This window comes from Xenopus laevis, chromosome 9_10L, assembly GCF_017654675.1.
Source record: "Xenopus laevis strain J_2021 chromosome 9_10L, Xenopus_laevis_v10.1, whole genome shotgun sequence".
Classification (NCBI taxonomy): Eukaryota; Metazoa; Chordata; class Amphibia; order Anura; family Pipidae; genus Xenopus; species Xenopus laevis.
In genome coordinates this window covers 14,412,906-14,435,349 of record NC_054387.1, presented here as the reverse complement: position 1 = coordinate 14,435,349, position 22,444 = coordinate 14,412,906, and the positions used below count along the sequence as shown (strand labels likewise).

General features: G+C 40.2%; 2 protein-coding genes across 6 annotated transcripts in view; one reads left to right on the top strand and one right to left on the bottom strand.

Annotated features, from left to right (window-relative positions):
* Nucleotides 1–8,737, top strand: part of slco4a1.L (solute carrier organic anion transporter family member 4A1 L homeolog) — a 34,016-nt gene extending 25,279 nt beyond the window's left edge. For all 3 annotated transcript variants that reach the window (XM_018234965.2, XM_041576525.1, XM_041576524.1), the window contains exons 8-12: nt 1,369–1,534; nt 3,562–3,734; nt 5,676–5,740; nt 7,737–7,885; nt 7,987–8,737. In XM_018234965.2, the coding sequence (XP_018090454.1) occupies nt 1,369–1,534; nt 3,562–3,734; nt 5,676–5,740; nt 7,737–7,885; nt 7,987–8,136 (703 nt within the window). In that variant the 3' untranslated portion in view covers nt 8,137–8,737. The remainder of the gene's footprint in view (nt 1–1,368; nt 1,535–3,561; nt 3,735–5,675; nt 5,741–7,736; nt 7,886–7,986) is intronic.
* Nucleotides 8,738–16,493: 7,756 nt separating this feature from the next.
* LOC108700920 (breast cancer anti-estrogen resistance protein 3 homolog) overlaps nt 16,494–22,444 on the bottom strand; it is a 248,726-nt gene continuing 242,775 nt past the window's right edge. For all 3 annotated transcript variants that reach the window (XM_041577573.1, XM_018234963.2, XM_018234962.2), the window contains 7 exons: nt 21,288–21,382; nt 20,371–21,014; nt 19,062–19,177; nt 18,782–18,953; nt 18,567–18,672; nt 18,279–18,473; nt 16,494–17,604 (listed from right to left, as the gene is read on the bottom strand). In XM_041577573.1, the coding sequence (XP_041433507.1) occupies nt 17,402–17,604; nt 18,279–18,473; nt 18,567–18,672; nt 18,782–18,953; nt 19,062–19,177; nt 20,371–21,014; nt 21,288–21,382 (1,531 nt within the window). In that variant the 3' untranslated portion in view covers nt 16,494–17,401. The remainder of the gene's footprint in view (nt 17,605–18,278; nt 18,474–18,566; nt 18,673–18,781; nt 18,954–19,061; nt 19,178–20,370; nt 21,015–21,287; nt 21,383–22,444) is intronic.

Sequence of the window (22,444 nt, the reverse complement as noted above, 5' to 3'; positions counted from 1 at the left end):
AAAAAAGTAAATCGCGGCGACAAAACGATCGTCTTTTTTGAACAGACGATTCACAGCGACTATTGGCACAGAGCGATTTGTATCCCATTACTCTGTGCGGTACGTGCTCCACCCAAACCGGAAACGGTTTGTGCTTCCCGCTGTAACCTGGCGTCTTTACGTTCTTGCGTCATTGCGTTCGCATTGTAATTTGAATACAATTGCTGCTACTTATCTGTATGTGTGTGCGTGTCTAGGAGATTTCAGTGCTTTTCTAAGTACATGCTATTTCTGAGAAATCACTTGGAAAAGGGTCTCAGTGCGTTTTAGGAGCTACAGGCGATTCACAAACACGCTGTGGGCACTGGAGCTGGCGTCTTTCATTTGGTTTTGTTCAGAGACAAAACGAGTGATATGTCGCCGCGATTTGCTTTTTAAAAACGTTGGCGACAAATCGTCCAGTGTGTCCTTACCCTTATAACACATTGCAAGCCAAGTGCTTTCGGGGCTGCATTTTAATATCAAACACCAGCAAAGGCATGTAAAGCCTACGCTCCACCTGAAACACTAAGGGTCAGATTTATCAAAGGTCGAGGTGAATTTTCGAATGACAAAAATTCGAGTTTCAAGCTATTTTTTGTGTACTTCAACTAGGGAATAGTCCCAATTCGATTCGAATTTGAATATAATGTACTGTCTCTTTAAAAATTCAACTTCGACCATTCGCCATCTAAAACCTGCCGAATTGCTGTTTTAGCCTATGGGGGACCTACTAGAACCTATTTGGAGTCAATTGATGGACTTTGAAAAATTAAAAAAAAATTTGGGAAAAACAATTCAAATTCGGCTGAATACGGACCTATTCGATCGAAAACGGACCTATTCGACCAAAAAAACACTTCAACTTACTTTCGGTTGGTCTTTTTGAATTCGAATTTTCGAAGTTTTTTCAGTTCGAAATTTGACCCTTGATAAATCTGCCCCTAAGTTCTGTTATACTGTAAAATACATGTGTGTAGTCCTTATATCGCTCCTCTCCTATTCATATCCCAGTCTCTTATTCAAATCAATGAATGGTTTCTAGGGTATTTTGGACCCTAGCAACCAGATTGCTCAAATTGCAAACTGGAGAGCTGCTGAATTAAAAGCTAAATAACTGAAAGACCATAAATAATGAAAAATGGAAACCAATCGCAAATATATCTCTTTCTACATCATTCGTTTAAAGGGGAACAATACCTCTAATTGAGCTGCTTCTATTGTATAGCACTTTATAAATAAATCCTATTTACAGTCCTTGCTAGAATTAAGCACACAGTCCCAGCATAATGTGACACAGCCATTATCTGAAATTGTCATTGTGTTTAATGAGTTTTCTGATCCCTGCAGTGCCCTGCTGGAAGGCAGTCAGAACCTGACGTCGCTGTGTAATGCTGACTGCAGATGTTTGGAAGAGATTTACAACCCAGTTTGTGGAGTGGATAATATCATGTATTACTCGGCCTGCCACGCCGGCTGCTCCGGAGCATATTCAGACACCAGGGACGGACAAAAGGTGACTTTCATTAGCCCAGCCCTGTGAGAAGTAATAATGAAACATCATTTAATTTAAAGTTATTATTATTTCACTATTTATTTCACAGTAAGCCCTCAAAACAATTTAATGGAAAATTGCTCGTCTAGTTTTTTCTACTTTTCACGATCTTAGCAGCTTTGAAACTGCTGATATATTGAATCTGAAACATCAGTTCTGCCTGCTCTTAATTTTGACTGTAAAGGGATTATTTATCAAAATCCAAAAATTTCTGATCATTTTTCTGTAAAATAGTCCTACCAAATCCACATGGATTTTTCTCCCCTTTTTTTATCAATTCATTTCCCCCAGAATTTCTAGTGCGGGAAAATAACACTATAAAATCGCAAATCGGATTTGACAACCGAAAACCACTAAATCTTCGGGTTATTGCACGAAACCCAGCCAGATCAGGGACTTCTCCCATTGACTTCTACATGAACTCGGCAGGTCTGATTTGGAGTACTTTACTATTCGGAATTTAAGGGGGTTATTTATCAAAGTCCGAATATTTTCTGATACAAACTCCAATCAAATCGGCTCGGGTTTTTTACGCTTATTTATTAAAACAGTTTCCCAAAATTTGCTTTGCGGGAAAAAAAAATCGGATTTTCACGAATTTTTTGGACTTTTTCATACGATTCTCGAAATTTTTTCGTAATTTTCACCCAAAAACGTTGGGGTATTGCCCGAAACCCAGCGCACATCAAAAAAATCATTGGGACTTCTCCCATTGACTTATATGCAACCTTGACAGGTCTAAGATACCTGATTTTCAGATTTGGACTTTTCCATCTTCGGGGTTTAATAAATTTCGAAAAATTGGTTATTTTTTAAAAGTCAGATTTTATATAAAAAAAAAATCACACATTTTTTGTGATTTTTGCATTCAGAGTTTAGTAAATAACCCCCTTAACACCCTCTGGGTTTAATAAATTCTGGGGGGGAAAAATTTCCACTAAAAGATTTTTTTTCTTTCAGTTTTTGGTATTCAGACTTTGATAACTAACCCCCTTGATGTCACAATTACTATATATGGAAAATGAAACTCAATTTGACTAATCTGCTTGATAAAATGATCAAGTTTCTCAGTAGAGAATTTCCAACCAAATCATCATCTATGCAGAATTTCCAGGCTTTGACAAAGGGTCAATCACTTGGGATCCCCAAAACTCCTAAATGCATTAGCATAGCTAATAAATCAAATGGCATCTATAACTTTGTAGCAAAAAATCATTGAATGAAGGGAATATAATTATGAAATAGATGAGTGTCATATATATATATATATAGTGAATAAAGTTCCCCCACTTGTAAAATATAAGGATATTACAAGTTACCGAGGAGTTTCCAGAATATATAAAAGCACGAGGCCAAAGGTCGAATGTTTTTATACAGGTAATGGAACACCGAGGTAACTTCTAATTAGGGATGCACCGAATCCAGGATTCGGTTCGGCCAGGATTCGGCCTTTTTCAACAGGATTCGGCCGAATCCTTCTGCCTGGCTGCATCGAATCCTAATTTGCATATGCAAATTAGGGTTGGGGAAGGAAATCGTGTGACTTTTTGTCACAAAACAAGGAAGCAAAAATGTTTTCCCCTTCCCACCACTAATTTGCATATGCAAATTAGGGTTCGGATTCGGCCAAATCTTTTGGAAAGGATTGGGGGGTTCGGCCGAATCCAAAATAGTGGATTCGGTGCATCCCTACTTCTAATATCTTCATATTTTACAACTGGGGGTACTTTATTTATTATAATACACAAGTTTCAGTGAGTCATGTGACAGAAATGACATCAGAACTCACCGTTTATAACTGATGACATCAGAACTCACCATTTATAAGGATATAATTTACATGAAGTTATTTATATGAAGTTATAAATTCACCTTTCCTATTACCCCATCCACTTGGGTAAATTTGTGTGTTTATTTTCTGCTTTCTAAAGAACGTGTCGGCTGCTGGACTGAACGGATACTCACAGGCACGTTATTTTGTGTTTCAGGTTTACCAGAACTGCAGTTGTGTAGCTTGGAGTGGTCTGTCTGCAGGATCAGAGGCTGTCGCAGGGAAATGCCTGTCGTCCTGCAAGAAAATGCCACTCCTACTCGCATTCCTATTTTTGGTGATTCTCTTCACTTTCCTGTGCAGCGTTCCTGCATTAACAGCGACCCTCAGGTATCCTCAAGTAAATTGCATTTGTCAATAGCAGTAGGGGATGTTTGACACTAGTCATTGCACTGCTGCAAATTGTAGCAAAACTGCTGGAGAAGGTTACGCGCTCTAATATAGCAGTGTTATTAAATGGGGCAATTCGATTATCACTGCGCAGATAATAGAACTTCTGTTTATCTGGTAAACGTATTATTTACTGTGTACAGCATTTGCCCTGCTTAAAGGATAAGTAAACCTTTAAGATACATGAATGTATAATAGATGAGTAGTCAGGGAAGTTGTCAGGAGAGAGACAGAGGCTGTTCTGATGTTCTTCTGCTTTGAGAAAGGTCTCTAATTTTTGTCTTAACCAGAAGAACTTCAGAGCAGCCTCTTTCTTTCTTCTGACAACTTCCTTGACTACATGGTGGTCAAAATGGTCAGAAAAGGCAAAGGTCACATAGCAGATAACAGATAAACACCATTGTATTGGATAGGACTTATCTGCTGTGTATCCTGTGCCTTTTTTCCATCTTGAATGGCTGCCCCCATGGCTACATAGTAGTGTGTTTATATAAACTATAGTAGTCTTTCTGAAGCAAACAGTGCATGCTAATAGTATATTATATGGTAATTAATTTAAACCGCTTTCATTATTTGGTGTTACTGTTCCTTTAACAGTACACGTATCTTTCAACATCTTGGAATTAAAAACATTAATGAATGTACATTGCAAAAGTGCTTAGAATAGCACTCTCATCCACTTATTTTAAAGGTTTATTTATGCCTTAACTCAAGAAATAGCAGAAACCCGATATTTTTCACTAGGCAAACGGTATATTCAGCACAAGCCCTATTTAATGCACTCATATTGTTACAAGAAGGTGTACTGCCCCTTTAACAAGAGAGCAGTTTGTTGTTTAGCGATAGCTTTCCCATCAGTTTGTTGTAGCGTCACAAATTGCTACTCATTAGTAGTACAAGTATTAGTAGTGATCCCAAGTGGAACGTTGCTGCCGTACATGAATAAGTAATAGCCGCAGTAAAACGTACATTATCTGAACATTAGAACAGGATGGAGATCAATAACGTTCAATCAAACGGCCACAGAGAAATGCTGTGTAAAAATCTACTTTGTGGTCGTACTGCTGACATTAGTGAAACATTACACAGGCCCTAGGGTTGTGAATCCCTAGTGCAGAAATTGGGCTCTACCCATACACTTCAGTCAGGGACTCAAAGCTTCCAATCTGCAGCATCATATTTCCCACACATCATTAGGTATCAATGTAAAACACCCTAAATATGATTGCTAGGAGTCCACTGAACAGTTTGATGCCCAATATGTATAGGTTCACCTAAGCACGTGGCATAAAGGGGCCCCAAACTGTAGACACCCCATTTGAGCGATCAGTCCTGTAATTCCATATACTGCAAAATCAACACATTTATGGAAAGTACACCCCGAATCCAAATTGGGAATGCATGTCTTCAAAGCACCGATCCGCAAAACCTTTCCTAACATTTCCAAAAATTTCCAAAAATCACCTCAAAATTTCCACCTGCAGCATCTTATTTCCCACATGCTTTTAGGTATCGTGACAAATCACCCCAAATATGAAAACCTGGGGTCCTCTGTTTTATGCCTAATGTGTATTTACCTATGTGGACTACAGTCTCTGTTTGACAGTACACCTGGTTTTTATACAAACAAAACTTGCCTCCAAGCCTGGAATTCAAAAATAAGCTCCTGCTTTGAGGCCACTGGGGGCAACATCCAAGGGTTTGGAGAGTAACATGTTACTCACGAGCTACTGGTTGGGGATCACTGTTCTAGAGTATTTTACAGCAGCCCCTCTGGCATTTGCCACTTAGGGACTAATCACATGTTTTGGCAATATCTGTAAATATAACAGGTCCTTAATGTACAGCCATGACTGACAGCTCTGTCGTTCTATATTATAGATGTGTTTCTGATAATCAGCGCTCCTTTGCTCTTGGGATCCAGTGGATATTGGCTCGGGCTTTAGGTATGATACACATTAGATAAGTACTTCTACTAATAGACTTCATTACCTCCTGATGCACTATACAACTTCCTGCACTGTGCTCTCGTGAATAGGCAATGTTCCCCTTTCAATGCAGTTAATGTCCTTTTACGCTAGTGTTAGCATAATCGTGTACATGGAAGTGTGTTATAAACAGCACCACTTTAAAGGAACAGTAACACCAAAAAATGTATCTTTTAAAGTAATGAAAATATCATGTAGTGTTGCCCTGCACTGGTAAAACTGATGTGTTTGCTTTAGAAACACTACTATACTTCATATAAAAAAGCTGCTGTGTAGCAATGGCGGAAATCGAAAAAAGACTATAAGGCTCAGGTTAAATAGAGGATAACAGATAAAATCATTATGCTCTACAGAGCTTATTTGCTGTCTGCTGTGTAACCTGAGCCTTTTCTCCTTTGAATGGCTGCCCCCATTGCTACACAGCAGCTTATTTATATAAACAATAGTAGTGTTTCTGCAGCAAACACAGCAGTTTTACCACTGCAGGGCAACGCTGGATCATATTTTTATAACTTTAAAAATTTTTTGATGTTACTGTCCCTTTAAGTGTCTTAGCCGAGTCATAATTCTTTCCCACATGTATTGCTCCCTCCCTCCTCCATTCATTGGTTGTGTATTCACAGCACAGTGTAATCCAATGTAACAGTTTGTGGTTGTACAAGGGCCACAGTAGTTTGCAAAAATCAATATTATATTCTGTCCCATTATTGTATTCTGTCCTATTATTGTATTCTGTCCCATTGTTATATTTTGTCCCATTATTGTATTCTGTCCCATTATTGTATTCTGTCCCGTTATTGTATTCTGTCCCGTTATTGTATTCTGTCCCATTATTGTATTCTGTCCCATTATTGTATTATGTCCCGTTATTGTATTCTGTCCCGTTATTGTATTCTGTCCCATTGTTGTATTTTGTCCCATTATTTTATTCTGTCCCATTATTGTATTCTGTCCCATTATTATATTCTGTCCCATTATTGTATTCTGTCCCTTTATTTTATTCTGTCCCATTATTGTATTCTGTCCCATTATTGTATTCTGTCCCGTTATTGTATTCTGTCCCGTTATTGTATTCTGTCCCGTTATTGTATTCTGTCCCATTATTTTATTCTGTCCCATTATTGTATTGTGTCCCATTATTGTATTCTGTGCCATTATTATATTCTGTCCCATTATTTTATTCTGTCCCATTATTGTATTCTGTCCCGTTATTGTATTCTGTCCCATTGTTATATTTTGTCCCATTATTGTATTCTGTCCCATTATTGTATTCTGTCCCGTTATTGTATTCTGTCCCATTGTTGTATTTTGTCCCATTATTTTATTATGTCCCATTATTGTATTCTGTCCCATTATTATATTCTGTCCCATTATTGTATTCTGTCCCATTATTATATTCTGTCCCATTATTGTATTCTGTCCCATTATTTTATTCTGTCCCATTATTGAATTCTGTCCCATTATTTTATTCTGTGCCATTATTATATTCTGTCCCATTATTGTATTCTGTCCCATTATTTTATTCTGTCCCATTATTGTATTCTGTCCCATTATTTTATTCTGTCCCATTATTGTATTCTTTGCCATTATTTTATTCTGTCCCATTATTTCATTCTGTCCCATTATTGTATTCTGTCCCATTATTTCATTCTGTCCCATTATTTTATTCTGTGCCATTATTATATTCTGTCCCATTATTTTATTCTGTCCCATTATTTTATTCTGTCCCATTATTGTATTCTGTCCCATTATTGAATTCTGTCCCATTATTTTTTTCTGTGCCATTATTTTATTCTGTGCCATTATTATATTCTGTCCCATTATTGTATTCTGTCCCATTATTTTATTCTGTCCCATTATTGTATTCTTTGCCATTATTTTATTCTGTCCCATTATTTCATTCTGTCCCATTATTGTATTCTGTCCCATTATTGTATTCTGTCCCATTCTGCAGGAGCAATTCCTGGTCCTATTGCCTTTGGATCCATGATCGATATCTCATGTCTACGCTGGCAGAAACAAGGCGGGGCAAACGGTTCATGTTACTTCTATCAGAATTCAGACATGAGCAACTACATGCTTATGGCCGGACTTGTTTACAAGGTGAGGGAATCTACCATATTACCACTGAAGCTGCTTCAGAACCTCTGCTTGAACATACATTGGCCGTACATATTTCACGTGACACACTTTTTCCTTTGCAGGTCCTTGGGCTGCTATTTTTCCTGCTTGCCTTGATGCTGTATAAGCCTCCACCTTTGTCACCTTCAGCTGAGGAGAAAGGGACCAACTGCATTAAGGACAATGCTGTCGAAATCCACAGAAGGAGGGACATGGCCAGCACTCCATCCTGAGTATCTCAATCAGTCTGTGCTCTCAAACACTAATGTACAGCGTCGCTTCTGTCCAGCCACCTCTGCATCTGTTACATTGCAGTTGCTGCGCCTGGTGTACTAATGAAGGGCTTCACTATACAGTGTAAAAGGGTCAGCTATTACTATTTTCTGCAGTATGTTAATTAAGATAGGTCTGTTACAACAGGTTCTTATGTTTATATCTATTTTAAGTTATATTTATTCACTCCGAGTGTGAATGCAGTGGTAATGGCACTTGGCATTGAGGGGAAACCAACAGAAAGAGAAATGCTCTTCTATACACTATGCACTTTGTAGAGTCAGGTGCACGCTGCTACCCCCACTGCAAGGGTAACAATGTAATCCAAATAACTCACGCGGCAGCACTCCGATTAGTGGCAAAAGGTGTTAATTTAGGCACGAATAAACACTGACCGTTTTAATCGGAGTGATGCAGTGTGAATTTGCTGGATGGGCATTAAGGTTAAAGCACTTGATATAAAGCACTGGGGTCCTAATGTTAAAGGTAAAACACATCAGTTAATAGTGCTGCTCCAACAGAATTCTGCACTTAAATCCATTTCTCAAAAGAGCAAACAGATTTTTGGATAATTAATTTTGAAATCTGACATGGGGCTAGACATATTGTCAGTTTCCAGCTGCCCCAGTCATGTGACTTGTGCTCTGATAAACTTCAGTCACTCTTTACTGCTGTACTGCAATTTGGAGTGATATCGACCCCTCCCTTTCCTTTCCAGCAGTCTAACAACAGAACAATGGGAAGGTAACCAGATAGCAGCTCCCTAACACAAGATAACAGCTGCCTGGTAGATCTAAGAACAACACTCAATAGTAAAAATCCAGGTCCCACTGAGACACATTCAGTTACATTGAGTAAGAAAAACAACAGCCTGCCAGAAAGCAGTTCCATCCTAAAGTGCTGGCTCTTTCTGAAAGCACATGACCAGGCAAAATGACCCAAGATGGCTGCCTACACACCAATATTACTAAACTAAAAAAATACTCTTACTGGTTCAGGAATAAAATTATATATTGTAGAGTGAATTATTTTTAGTGTGAACAGTGTAATTTAGAAATAAAAACCACATCATAAAAATCATGACAGAGTCCCTTTCAGGAAAAAACATTTATGTTAAGGCTGATCACCTGTACATGTTGATCCTATATCTTAAGGTAATACACACCTAAAAAAACTTACATTACTGTTTAACTTCCATGTATGTCTGTTTTCGGGTGACGGATTGTAGGCGGCAGCTGGAAAGTCCGCAGCACAGAGGACAGAGACACATACTGAAATTATAGAAGTTGTAGGGAAAGAAGGCACATTGGGATAGACCCTACTGCAATTTAAAAAATATGAAGCCAATCAGATTGCTGGAATTTTCCGAAGGATAGGTAAACGTTTTTGCCAATCAGAGCATTAGAGTAGTCACAGGGTTATTATACTAACCTGTAGCCAATGAGCATGAAACATTTAAATGACCTCTAGCCAATCGTATCATTCAAAAATTCACAGGCTTAGACCTGTAGCCAATCAGAGCTTCACAGGTAAAGTGATAGCAATGCCACATGGCAGCTCCAGCAGGAAAACGAGGGCAATGTATGCATCGGACTTGTTCAGGCATTTTTTCGGGACATCATTGGGTCACACATTAGTTCTTTATATAGAATAACACCAAATAAATATATAAATGTGCTGACATTTATATCTGTTACAAAAAATATTTTAATTATCCTATATTTTGCATACGTTATTGTTAGAACAGCATTTGAACCAAGATCCTCTGAGGTAGCTGCAAATGATTAGGAGAAATTTCAAATTTACAGAAATATTTAGCTATGACTTTTCATAGAGGTGTAGAATTATTATAGATAAACAGCGGCTGCTACTGCAACGTTTAGAGGTTTGGCAGCAGAAAGTTTAACTGTGAAAATAGCAGGGAGCGCCCTCTGCTGGCAAGACCAGAGAAATGTTTCTCATACAGAATCATACACTATAATGCATTGTAAAGGCCATTCCACAAACTCGATTTTACTTATCCCATTCCTTGTTCACTTAAAGGAACAGTAACATATAAAAATGAAAGTGTTTTTAAGGAATGACAATATAATGTACTTGTGTCCTGCACTGGTACAACTGGTGAGTTTTTTGATTCAGAAAGACTACTATAGTTTATATAAACAAGCTGTTCTGTAGCTATGGGGGCAGCCATTCAATCCCAGGATACACAGTAAATCAATGTTGGACTGGAACTCCGGGGGCCCATCCAAATACCTTAGACCAGGGGCCCATCAAAAAAACCTTAGACCAGGAGCCCACTCTCAGTACTAATATTCTTCCTCTCCTCACTCAACCTCTAGTCTCCTAGTCTCTTGTGTTTACATACTATAATCTATAATTCCATCTATTTAGGCTCTTTGTTCTCATAGAATGTGGGAATGGGCATGAAATAGGTCAACATTGAGGAGCATGAGGGCCAGTCCGACACTGCAGTAGATAACAGAAAAGCTCTGTAGACTCCCATTCTATACAACAGAGTTTATCTGTTATCTGCTGTTTATCCTGTGCCTTTTCTGCTTTTCCAGCTTTGAATGGCTGCCCCCATGGCTACACAGCAGCTTGTTTATATAAACTATAGTAGTACTTATCTGTTATCTACTGTGTATCCTGTGCTTGAATGACTGCCCCATGGCTACACAGCAGCTTGTTTATATAAACTATAGTAGTACTTATCTGTTATCTACTGTGTATCCTGTGCTTGAATTGCTGCCCCATGGCTACACAGCAGGTTGTTTATATAAACTACAGTAGTACTTATCTGTTATCTACTGTGTATCCTGTGCTTGAATGACTGCCCCATGGCTACACAGCAGCTTGTTTATATAAACTATAGTGGTACTTATCTGTTATCTACTATGTATCCTGTGCTTGAATTGCTGCCCCATGGCTACACAGCAGGTTGTTTATATAAACTACAGTAGTACTTATCTGTTATCTACTGTGTATCCTGTGCTTGAATGGCTGCCCCATGGCTACACAGCAGCTTGTTTATATAAACTATAGTAGTACTTATCTGTTATCTACTGTGTATCCTGTGCTTGAATGGCTGCCCCCATGGCTACACAGCAGCTTGTTTATATAAACTATAGTAGTACTTATCTGTTATCTACTGTGTATCTTGTGCTTGAATGGCTGCCCCCATGGCTACGCAGCAGCTTGTTTATATAAATTATAGTAGTCTTTCTGAAGCGAACACACTTTCATTACTTTTAAACAATTTTTTTTTTCTTGGTGTTACTGTTCCTTAAAGTAACTAGCGCTTGGTATTAAACAAACGTTCATATAGTTCATAGGCATACCTGTACCCTTATTTTATATTCATGAAGATCTGCATGTTCTGATCCAATTCAAAAGGAAAACACAAACCTAAAATGTAAAATAGTGTCACTGTTTAAAATGTAAAATAGAAAGTGAACAATGCTGTAAAATGAAAGACATAGAGCCCACATGGAGCGGTTGGGGTTATAGTGCAACATATATTCGATTCCCATTAAAAGACAAAGGAAAGTGTCCAAACCCATTAAATGAGCAGAGGAGACGTATTTAGCAACTGCCTATTGGTGTATAAAGGGCTACTGCTTATTATTTATACCAGAGAACAAAGTATTTATGTGACTATTTATCACACGGTTAATTCCATTGGACCTGACGTGGAAAGGTGGATTTTTTTTTTCTTTGTACTGAATGTTATTTTTGTATAAAGTTTGATAAAATTCAGATGAGACTTTTGACTCGTTCCAATATTATTCTAGAATTCAAACATTGCTTTGCTTTACATAGACGCATAGAACAGAATCAGGCGGTTCACCTTTAAGTTAACTTTTAGTATGTTATAGAATGGCTAATTGGCCTTCATTTTATATTTTTTTCTAGTTTCTGAATTATTTGCCTTCTTCTTCTGACTCTTTCCAGCTTTCAAATGGGGGGTCGCTGACCCCATCTAAAAATGAAATGTTCTGTAAGGCTACAAATGTATTGTTATTGCTGTTTTTTTACTTATCTTTCTATTCAGGCCTCTCCTATTCATAGTCCAGTCTCTCATCCAAATCAATGTATGGTTGTTAGGGTACTTTGGACCCTAGCAACCAGATTGCAAACTGGAGATCTGATAAATAAAAAGCTAAATATCTCAAAAGCCAAAAATAATAATAAATGAAAACCAATTGCCAATTGTCTCAGAATATCACTGTCTACAACATACTAAAAGTTAACAACCCCTTTAAAGGAGCATGACATTTTACATTGTTACATCTTTATATTGAGTAGGGATGCAACAAATCCTAATTTGCATATGCAAATTAAGGGTGGGAAGGGGAAAACATTTTTTACTTCCTTGTTTTATGACAAAAAGTTGCACGATTTCCCTCCCCGCCCCTAATTTACATATGCAAAATAGGATTCGGTTCGGCCGGGCAGAAGGATTTGGCTGAATCCGTATCCTGCTGAAAAAAGGCCGAATCCCGAACCGAATCCTGGATTCAGTGCATCCCTAATAACGATTATTGACATTAAGCAACACTTTATAGGAGGTCTGTAAGAAAAGAGTGTCATTTTGCTCATGGCCGCTGTCTCTATGAATGGGAGGTAAACAGTTTTACTATCACAGTTGCCCTTTAACACTGTTTCATGGAACAGTTTAGGAAAGGCCCCAAACAGAATGGGTTTGCTGAGATAGGGTGAACCTGACAGTCCAGAGCCCTGACCTCAACCCAACGGAATCCTTGTAGGATGAATTGGAACCCCAAATGATCCCCAATATCAGTGCCCAACCTCACTAATTATCTAGTGGCTGAATGGAAGCAACTCCCAGCAACAATGTTCCAACATCTAATGGGAAACCTCCCAGGTGAGTAGGGGCAACTCATTTATCTGAGCTGGCAGCAAAGATTGATAACCTGTAATAATACACAAAAGCCATGAATATCTTGTAAATTATATCCTTATAAACGGTGAGTTCTGATGTCATCAGTTATAAACGGTGAGTTCTGATGTCATTTCTGTCACATGACTCACTGAAACTTGTGTATTATAATAAATAAAGTACCCCCAGTTGCAAAATATGAGGATATTAGAAGTTACCTTCGGCCTTGTGTTTTTATATGGTCATGAAACTCCTCGGTAACTTATAATATCCTTATATTTTACAAGAGGGGGTACTTTATTCACTATATAATACACAAAAGCCATGAATATCTTGTAAATGATATCCTTATAAACGGTGAGTTCTGATGTCATTTCTGTCACTCTGAAACTTGTGTATTATAATAAATAATAATAAATAAAGTACCCCCAGTTGCAAAATATGAGGATATTAGAAGTTACCTCGGCCTCTGGTTTTTATAAAAGTCCTCGGTAACTTATAGTATCCTTATATTTTACAAGGGGGGGACTTTATACACTATATAAATGGTGCTTAGTGATGTCCTTGGTCATATTCGGAGGTCATTGGTTATAATTGGAGCTTAGTGATGTCATTTCTGTCACATGGCTCACTGAAACGTGTGTATTATAATAAATAAAGTACCCCCTGTTGCAAAATATGAGGATTTTCTTCCAATAGACAGCACTCCAATAGTATTAAAACCGTCTTTATTTGTAGGACAGCAGCACAGATGCAACGTTTCGAGCGGCAGCCCACTCTTTGTCAAGCAAAATATGAGGATATTAGAAGTAGGGATGCACCAAATCCAGGATTTGGTTCGGGATCCGGCCAGGATTCTGCCTTTTTCAGCAGGATTTGGACGAATCCTTCTGCTCGGCCGAAACGAATCTGAATCCTAATTTGCATATGCAAATTAAATGCGGGGAGGAAAATCGCATGACTTTTTGTCAAAAAACAAGGAAGTAGAAAAAATGTTTTCCCCTTGCCACCCCTAATTTGCATATGCAAATTCGGATTCGGTTCAGCATTCAGCTGAACAGGGGCGCTCCACCATTGAGGCGAGTTGAGACACTCGCCTCAGGCGGCAGCGCCCCTCAGGTCGCAAAAATGCCGTTCCTGGTAACTAAGAGCCGAATTTCCATTTTTCAAGCCGCAATTGCACTCTCTGCACTAGCGACTGGACCGCCCACAACCCCCTCCGGCGTGACGTGGACCAACCCCCTCCGGCGCTGAAAGATGAGTGCCCTGGGGAGAGCGGCGGCAAAATGAAGGCCACCTCAGGCGGCAAAATTGACAGATCGCTCCTGCAGCCGAATCTTTCGCGAAGGATTCGGGGGTTCGGCCCAATCCAAAATAGTCGATTCAGTGCATCCCTAATTAGAAGTCATGTCGGAGTTCCATGACCTGTATAAAAACACTCCACCTTCATGTTTTTTATGACTCCTCTGTAACTTATAATATTATATTTTACAAGAGGAGGGTATTTTATTCACTATATAATCACCACCTTTTAACCTTATCCCTCACTGCCTTATTGTAAATAAGCCCATTCTCAAGCCCGTCTCCCCTATACCCCAGACTATTTCCCCAATATACAGGTAATTAATTACTGGCGGGTGCAGTAATGTTTGGCATCCAGCAGAGAGTAGGTTTACAATTTGACCATTCTATTTCAAACACATGGGGGGGGGGGGAAAACAGAGAGATTAAGGTTCAAGTTTGGATTTGGAATTAAACGGATGTTTCTGCGCAATTAAACCAGAAGTGCTGCAATCATAGGGACGTAAAGAGGTACAAAATATCACATTTCTTTGTAAAAAATAATCTTTAATAAAACTATGTATAAATCTATTTCATATAGAGCACATTATAGAAAATCTGATTGGCCGCAATGAGGTTCCCCCTTATTTACTGTTTCCACAGTAACAGGTGCAGCTGATTGTTGTAGTCGCTCCTGCCCTGTGGCATCTTTTTCCTTCTAGTTTCATAATTGGCGATGTTTTATTGCGGTTCCTCATTCAGCCAAATAATACCTCCCCCTGTGCAACCCACTGACTTAGCTGCTGTTATTCACCATATCTGGAAATCTTGAATCAGTTAGAGTCATAGTGGGGCTCTTTTATCAACAGTGGGCAAATTTGCCCTGGGGCAGTTACCCATCGCAACCAATCACTGATTAGCTTTAGCTGCAAGTAGAACAATGAATGCAGCAATTTGATTGGTTGCCATGGGTTACTGCCCAGTGTTGATAAATGACCCCTGCTGACTCATGCTGTCTAAGGGTAAGGCAACATGGGGAGATAAGTTGCCCCAGCGACAAATCGCCTCTTCTTCGGGGCAACAATCTCCCCAAACTGCCTTCCCCTACCTTCCCGCCGGCTATAATGAAAAATCAACAGCGGGATGGCTCTTGCGGCGTTTCGTTTTCCGAAGTCACCCGAAGTTTCCTCATGAGGCAACTTCGGGCGAAAACTAAGTGCCGCGAGTGCCATCCCGCTGGCAATTTTTCATTATAGCTGGCGGGAAGGTAGGGGAAGCCAGTTCGGGGAGATTGTCGCCCTCGAAGAAGAGGCGATTTGTCGCCGGGGCGACTAATCTCCCCAAATCTGCTTGTGTTCCCTTACCCCTAGAAAGTCATTTGTTTGGAACCAGTAAGGCAGAACAGTAATGAATAAATATAAGAAAGTCATTGTGAAATGTATTAATATAACATCCCCTGCTAATTAACGTAACCCTTACCAGTGTAATACATTAAGGACTTATTTGCAAGTGCAAAGTATGCCCTTGTGCTTCTAGAAACTACCGATACACCAATCTCTGGTGAACTGCAGCACATGGACCTAGAGAAGAGATTCTAATGCCGCTACTCATGCCACACTCATTTGCCAACTTAAAGGGGAACTATCGCAAAAATGAAAACTTAATACTAAAGTAAGAAACTTTCCAAATACGATCAATTAAAAATTCTGCATTCTGCATCAAGTTTATATTCACTATGCCTCTCTGAGCATCTGTTTCTCTTCATTCTGTCTTCATGCAGCAGTTGGGTGTCAGATATTAATTGACAGTTAGATCCAATATATCTTATAGGGGGGCTTCCTTTCCTAGCAAATGTATTAGAGCTCGTGTAAATAGCTGATTCCAGTACAAACAAAATCTAACAAAATAACTGCCTTTTGCACAAATCCTGCATGTAGAGAGACATGATGTCTGGTGAGTTTAATAGAGTGAGCTCTAATACATCTGCTAGGCAAAAGGAGCCCCCCTTTAAGATATATTGGATCTGACACCCAACTCCTGAATGAAGACAGAATGAAGAGAAACACATGCTGAGAGAGGGATAGTGAACATTAACTTGATTATTTCAGAAAAGGTACTGAATTTTTAATTAATTGTATTTAGAAAGTTTCTCATTTCAGTATCCTGAAGCTAATATTACATTTTCATTTTCGCAATAGTTCCCCTTTAAGTGACGCCATCCCACTTGCAATCCCTTTGCACCTGTTTGGGCATAATTAATACAAAGCAGGTGCCCGTATTGGTGCATGGTATAGCGGATGCTGCTTATTGGCTGCCCCTTTATTCTGGGGCAATTAGCTCAATTAGCTTAGTAAATAAACCCTGCAGTGTTGCGGTGAATACAGTGTACAGTAGATTCTTCACAGCTTGAATAAAGGCACAGAGGCTCATTTATAAACAGCGGGCAAATTTTACACCTGGGCAGTAACCCATAGCAACCAATCAGTGAGTGGCTTTTTCCAGAAATCTGCAGGTTGAGCGATGAAAGCAAACCTCTGATTGCCTTTGCCCAATAGAATGCAGCACATATTCCCCACTAAAGAATGGAGCCCGGAATATGTTTATTGACTGCACCGGCCATCAGGCAATCTATTAGAGCATTTGGCTGGCTCGCCAGTTTGTAATCAGCTGCATTACGGGCAGACTGTGCCAAAAACACTATTCTACGAGCAATAATGCCTGGGAGAGAAAGAGGGGTCGGCAGGTGGAGGAGTAACTGTCAGCTCCTCTTTCTTGTCACCATAAAATCTACTGACCCGTGGGTGGCATTCATGCCAATCAGCAGCTTCTCCAGCCTTGCGTTGCCCGTCATGATAACATTTGGCTCACAAGTACCAAACGCCTCCTTGCCAGATGCCAACTTGGACGTTTGTAGTGAGACTTGCCTTCCAAATAATCACTGATGATTGACATTGGTCCCGGCAGTTAAAGGGAACAGCCGTACAGTTTCAACTTCCTGCTTGTTGTACAGATAAGTCGCAGGTGGGGTGTCTCGGGACACCCTAAAACGCAGCTCCATACACACTGCTCACCAGCTTGCTCCTGTCCCTCTCTGGTTCCAGCTTTTGGGATAAAACACTGAGAATCTGGTCAAATTTCCTGTACCTCTCTTTTTGCTCCACGCTGGCACCTTTACTCCCCCAAAATAACCTCAGTGAGAATTCTGTCTGAAAAGCCTCCCGTAGCTCTGGGAGAGGGGTATGTCCTGTGTGGAGACGAGGATAAAAATGGATCTGATGCATAGTCTTTGACATGTAAGGGATAACGTAGCCCTACCGGAAACTCTGAGTATCACTGTTTAAAATATAATGTACCCCCTACTGTAAATGATAAGGATAATAGAAGTCACAGAGGCGTTCTGTGACCATATAAAGACACAAGGCTGCAGGCTGAGTTATACAGGGAACTCTGAGTATCACTCATGTATTATAAGCGATAATGTACCCCCTACTGAAAATGATAAGGATATTAGAAGTCACTGAGGGGTTCTGTGACCATATAAAGGCACAAGGCTGAAGGCTGAGTTATACAGGGAACTCTGAGTATCACTCATGTATTATAAGGGATAATATACCCCCTACTGTAAATGATAAGGATATTAGAAGTCACTGAGGGGTTCTGTGACCATATAAAGGCACAAGGCTGCAGGCTGAGTTATACAGGGAATTCTGAGTATCACTTGTGTATTATAAGGGATAATGTACCCCCTACTTTAAATGATAAGGATATTAGAAGTTGCTGAGGGGTTGTTCTGTGACCATATAAAGGCACAAGGCTGCAGGCTGGGTTATAAAGGGAACTCTGAGTATCACTCATGTATTATAAGGGATAATGTACCCCCTACTGTGGAAATCCTGGAAGCATATAAAGTGAACTCACCTTGCAACTTGTCCTCTGCATTTTTCCTGTGCAACTCTGCATTCGCTGCATAAGATCTTGCTGCCTGCAGGACTCTGAGTAGCCGTGCACAGCTTTCTTCCATGGGCCCCCCTCCATCATCTTCTCCTTCCATGGCCCGAAGCACTGGCACAATGTGGGGCACCACAATATCACTGGCTGGGGGCAGCGCAATACCTGTGTGCAAAAAGTAATATTACAGTGTCAAAGACTGGTTACGAGACCAATTATTTGGGCAAAGACTAATGTAGTGAGTTTATTATTACTGACACTCATCCAGTTCCCTGAGGGCCGGCTTCAGTTGCTTTTGGAAGGTTATGGCACTTTGGGTGTGAATTTGCTGTAGTGTCTGCCATGTCTGCTCCAGGCGTGCAACCTAAAGAAGCAGCGGTAAAAGACTTCATCATTTTGTGAATTGAAAGAACCTTAAAGTCTGCCACCTCCTGAGCCCCCCAACCCTACTCTATTTCTGTAACGTGTCTCACTTGGGGGAGGGTCAGGGCTTTCATAACAGCAGAGAAGGCAAAGAGGTCCCCCGCATGGTCTCGCAGCTCCACCGCCAGCTGAATAATGCGATGGAGTGTGTGCGCCCGTTCTGAGACAGCTCCTGTGCAACCCAAGATATCCACTGCTACCCCGAGGCATAGGAGGTGGTGCCTGGGAAGATAAGAAAAGAAGTTTAATGTTTTATTTCTGCAGTTATCCAAGAAGTTAGACTTACCCACTTGGATGATAAATTTGCAAATAACAAATAGATTAAATAACCTTTCTAGAAGATCTCGTCTCAGCTGCTGCCCATACGGTAATGTTAACAGCTCCAGCCCTGACTGAACTCCCATCATCCTCTGCTGCTCAGGGGTAACACCCCAAATTCGAATTTCCTGTGGGTTGATACTTTTTGTTAGCGCCAGTATAAAGTATAGAAAGTTGTAGAGCATTACAGATGAATTGCTTCTTAACTGACCCGTTAGCTGGTTTAAAGGGATGCTGTCATGGGAAAAAATATTTTTTTAAAAACACATTAGTTAAAGGACCAGTAACATAAATTTTTTTTTTTTAAATTCGTTAGTATAAAACGAAAAAAAAACACAAAGACAAATTAAACTTTTATTAATTAAGTCTTTATTAAGAAATAACTTAGGGAAACTCCTCTTCAAAAAAAGCAACACGGCGACGATCCATCGCACGGCGCTCGATTTCTCCTCCCGGCCTATCTCCTATATGGAAGGCATATATAGGTGAAATTGAGCGCCGCATGATGGATTGCCGGATCGCCTTTTATGAAGAGGAGCGCAAGCAGAGTTTCGGTAAGTTATTGCTTAATAAAGACTTAATTAATAAAAGTTTAATTTGTCTTTGTGTTTTTGAAAAAAAAAAATATGTTACTGGTCCTTTAATAGTATTGCTCCAGCAGAATTCTGCACTGAAATCCATTTCTCAAAAGAGCAAACAGGTTTTTTTATATTTAATTCTGAAATCTGACATGGAGCTAGACATATTGTCATTTTCTTAGCTGCCCCCAATCATGTGACTTGTGCTTTAATAAACTTTATTCACTCTTTACTGCTGTACTGCAAGTTGAAGTGATATCACCCCCCAGCAGTCTAACAACAGAACAATGGGAAGGTAACCAGCTCCCTAACACAACATAACTGCTCCCTGGTAAAAACAACACTCAATAGTAAAATCCAGGTCCCACTGTGACACATTCAGTTACATTGAGTAGGAGAAACAACAGCCTGCCAGAAAGCAGTTCCATCCTAAAGTGCTGGCTCTTTCTGAAATCACATGACCAGGCAAAATGACCTGAAATGCACCTACACACCAATATTACAACTAAATACACTTGCTTGTTCAGGAATGAAATTTTATATTGTAGAGTGAATTATTTGCAGTGTAAACAGTGTCATTTAGAAATAAAAACGACATCATAAAAATCATGACAGAATCCCTTTAATGTTATATGGAATATAACAGGAATCAGGGAAAGAAGAGTGGAAGTGTGCACAGATAATAGGGGGTTAAATACTGCCAGTTGGTGGGTTTGAACCCCAAGAGGTCTGATTATGGTTACCTGGCAGTCCTCTCGCAAGATATGAAGGGCGCTCTCCTTGCAGTCCTTTTGGCTCACAATTTCTTTCAGCTTACGCAGGGCGGCCGGCTCCAGTGGTTTGTTTTCGGGAGAGAGCAGAAGAGACTGGAAGGCTTTGGGCTGATAGGAAGAGATGGTTTGTATTTGTGGTCGGACAAATGGATCCTCCTCCTCCTCACCAGCCACTACTGTATGGACCACCGTCACAGTAATTGCATTGTCCAAAAGGCCGGTACCAGAATCAACCCCACCTTGAGATTCCTCAGACTCCAGAAAGCCAAAAGTGGTCTCTGTGGCCCGAACACGGTTTTTCCATCGTTCTTCAGCTATACCGTGGTCCACAGGTCTCTTGAAGATTACAGGGACACGAGGGATGAGCTCTGAGTATGTGTCGGCTTCATCAGGGGGCTCTGGAAGCAGCAAGGATGGGGCCCGTATGGGTTTTGGGGGTGCCTTGCAGTGCAGCTGACTGTCTGAGCCCCGAAGGGCACTGTTGCCATTTAGGTCAAGACTGGGGGCCGGAAGTGTTTTGGCCCGGAGGACTGGGTCACTACCAGTGCGGAAAAGGGGGGAGAGGGGCACACGCATTTGGTTCTGTGGAAGAGTCAATGCTTCCGCTGTAAATGCTGTAGAGAAACAGATATCAAGGTGTCAGCCAGATAATAAGGGAACATCTTTATTACAACAATCTGTGTCGGACTGATATTGATTGAACTCACACTGAACAGGGAGTTGCAGTTACACAAGCAGCTTGTTTATATGAACTATAGTAGTGTTTCTGAAGCAAACAGATCAGTTTTACCAGTGCAGGGCAACACTACATGATATTTCCATTACTTGTTCATTTTTTGGTGTTACTGTTCCTTTATGAAAGCTTCCTTTGTCTGTGTCTGTCTTACCTGAGAGCAGATTACTGTCCGACTGAGCACTCTGCAGAGGTTTCTCCTTCAGTATGTCCAAGTTCCCTGGCTGACTCCCAAACCTGTCCTTGGTTCTAGAACACAAGACAATTGTCTTGAATAAGGCGCATTGTGACAGGCCTGTGATATTTTGGGTAGGGTAAGACATGTCAGAGAGGATGATGCATTGCTATAAGGGAAGTGACTGGGTTATTTTTATTGTTGGAAAGTGAAATTTACATTTGAATCTGGTATTTTATGACTGTTTTAGTCCTGGAATGTGAAGCTAAGGTGACTTGTGATTAGTAAGTAGTGTATGAATGATAGTTTGTGTGAGGGATAGGGGTACAGTGAATATAGCAATAAATAGTAAGTGGTGATGATAGTGTGGAATTGGGGTACAGGGGACAGCACAATAGTAAGTGGTGATGATAGTGTGGATTTGGGGTACAGGGTATAGTGCAATAGAATGTAGTGTATGAAAGTTTGGGTTTGGCACCGGGGTACAGAATATAGCACAACAGCAACTTGTGTATGATGGTGTGGGTGTGTAATTGGGGTACAGAATATAGTAAGTCTTGTATGATAGTTTGGGTAAGGGGTTGGAGTACAGAGGTTAGAGCAATAGTAAGTGGTGTATGATAGTGTGGCATTGGGGTACAGGGGATAGCACAATAATAAGCGGTGTATGATAGTTTGGGTGTGGAATTGGGCTATAGGGCATACGCAATAGTAAGTGGTGTATGACAGTTTGCGTGAGGGGTTGGGATACAGTGGATAGAACAATAGTAACTGGTGTATAATAGTTAGGGTAAGGGGTTGGGGTAGAGAGGTTATAGCAGTAGTAAGTGGTGTATGACAGCATGGCATTGGGGTACAGGGGATAGCATAATAATAAGCAGTGAATAATAGTTTGGATGTGTAATTGGGCTATAGGGGATAACACAATAGTAAGTGGTGTATGATAGTTTGGGTAAAACAATAGTTAAGTGGTGGGATAAGGGATTGGGGTACAGAAGATAGTGCACTAGTAAGTGGTGTATGGTAATTTGGGTGTGAGATTATGGGACAAAGGATGGGACATTAGTAGATGGTGCATTACTGGGGTGAGGGATTGGTGCAATACTAGAGTTCTATGAAGTACATATTTGTTAGAT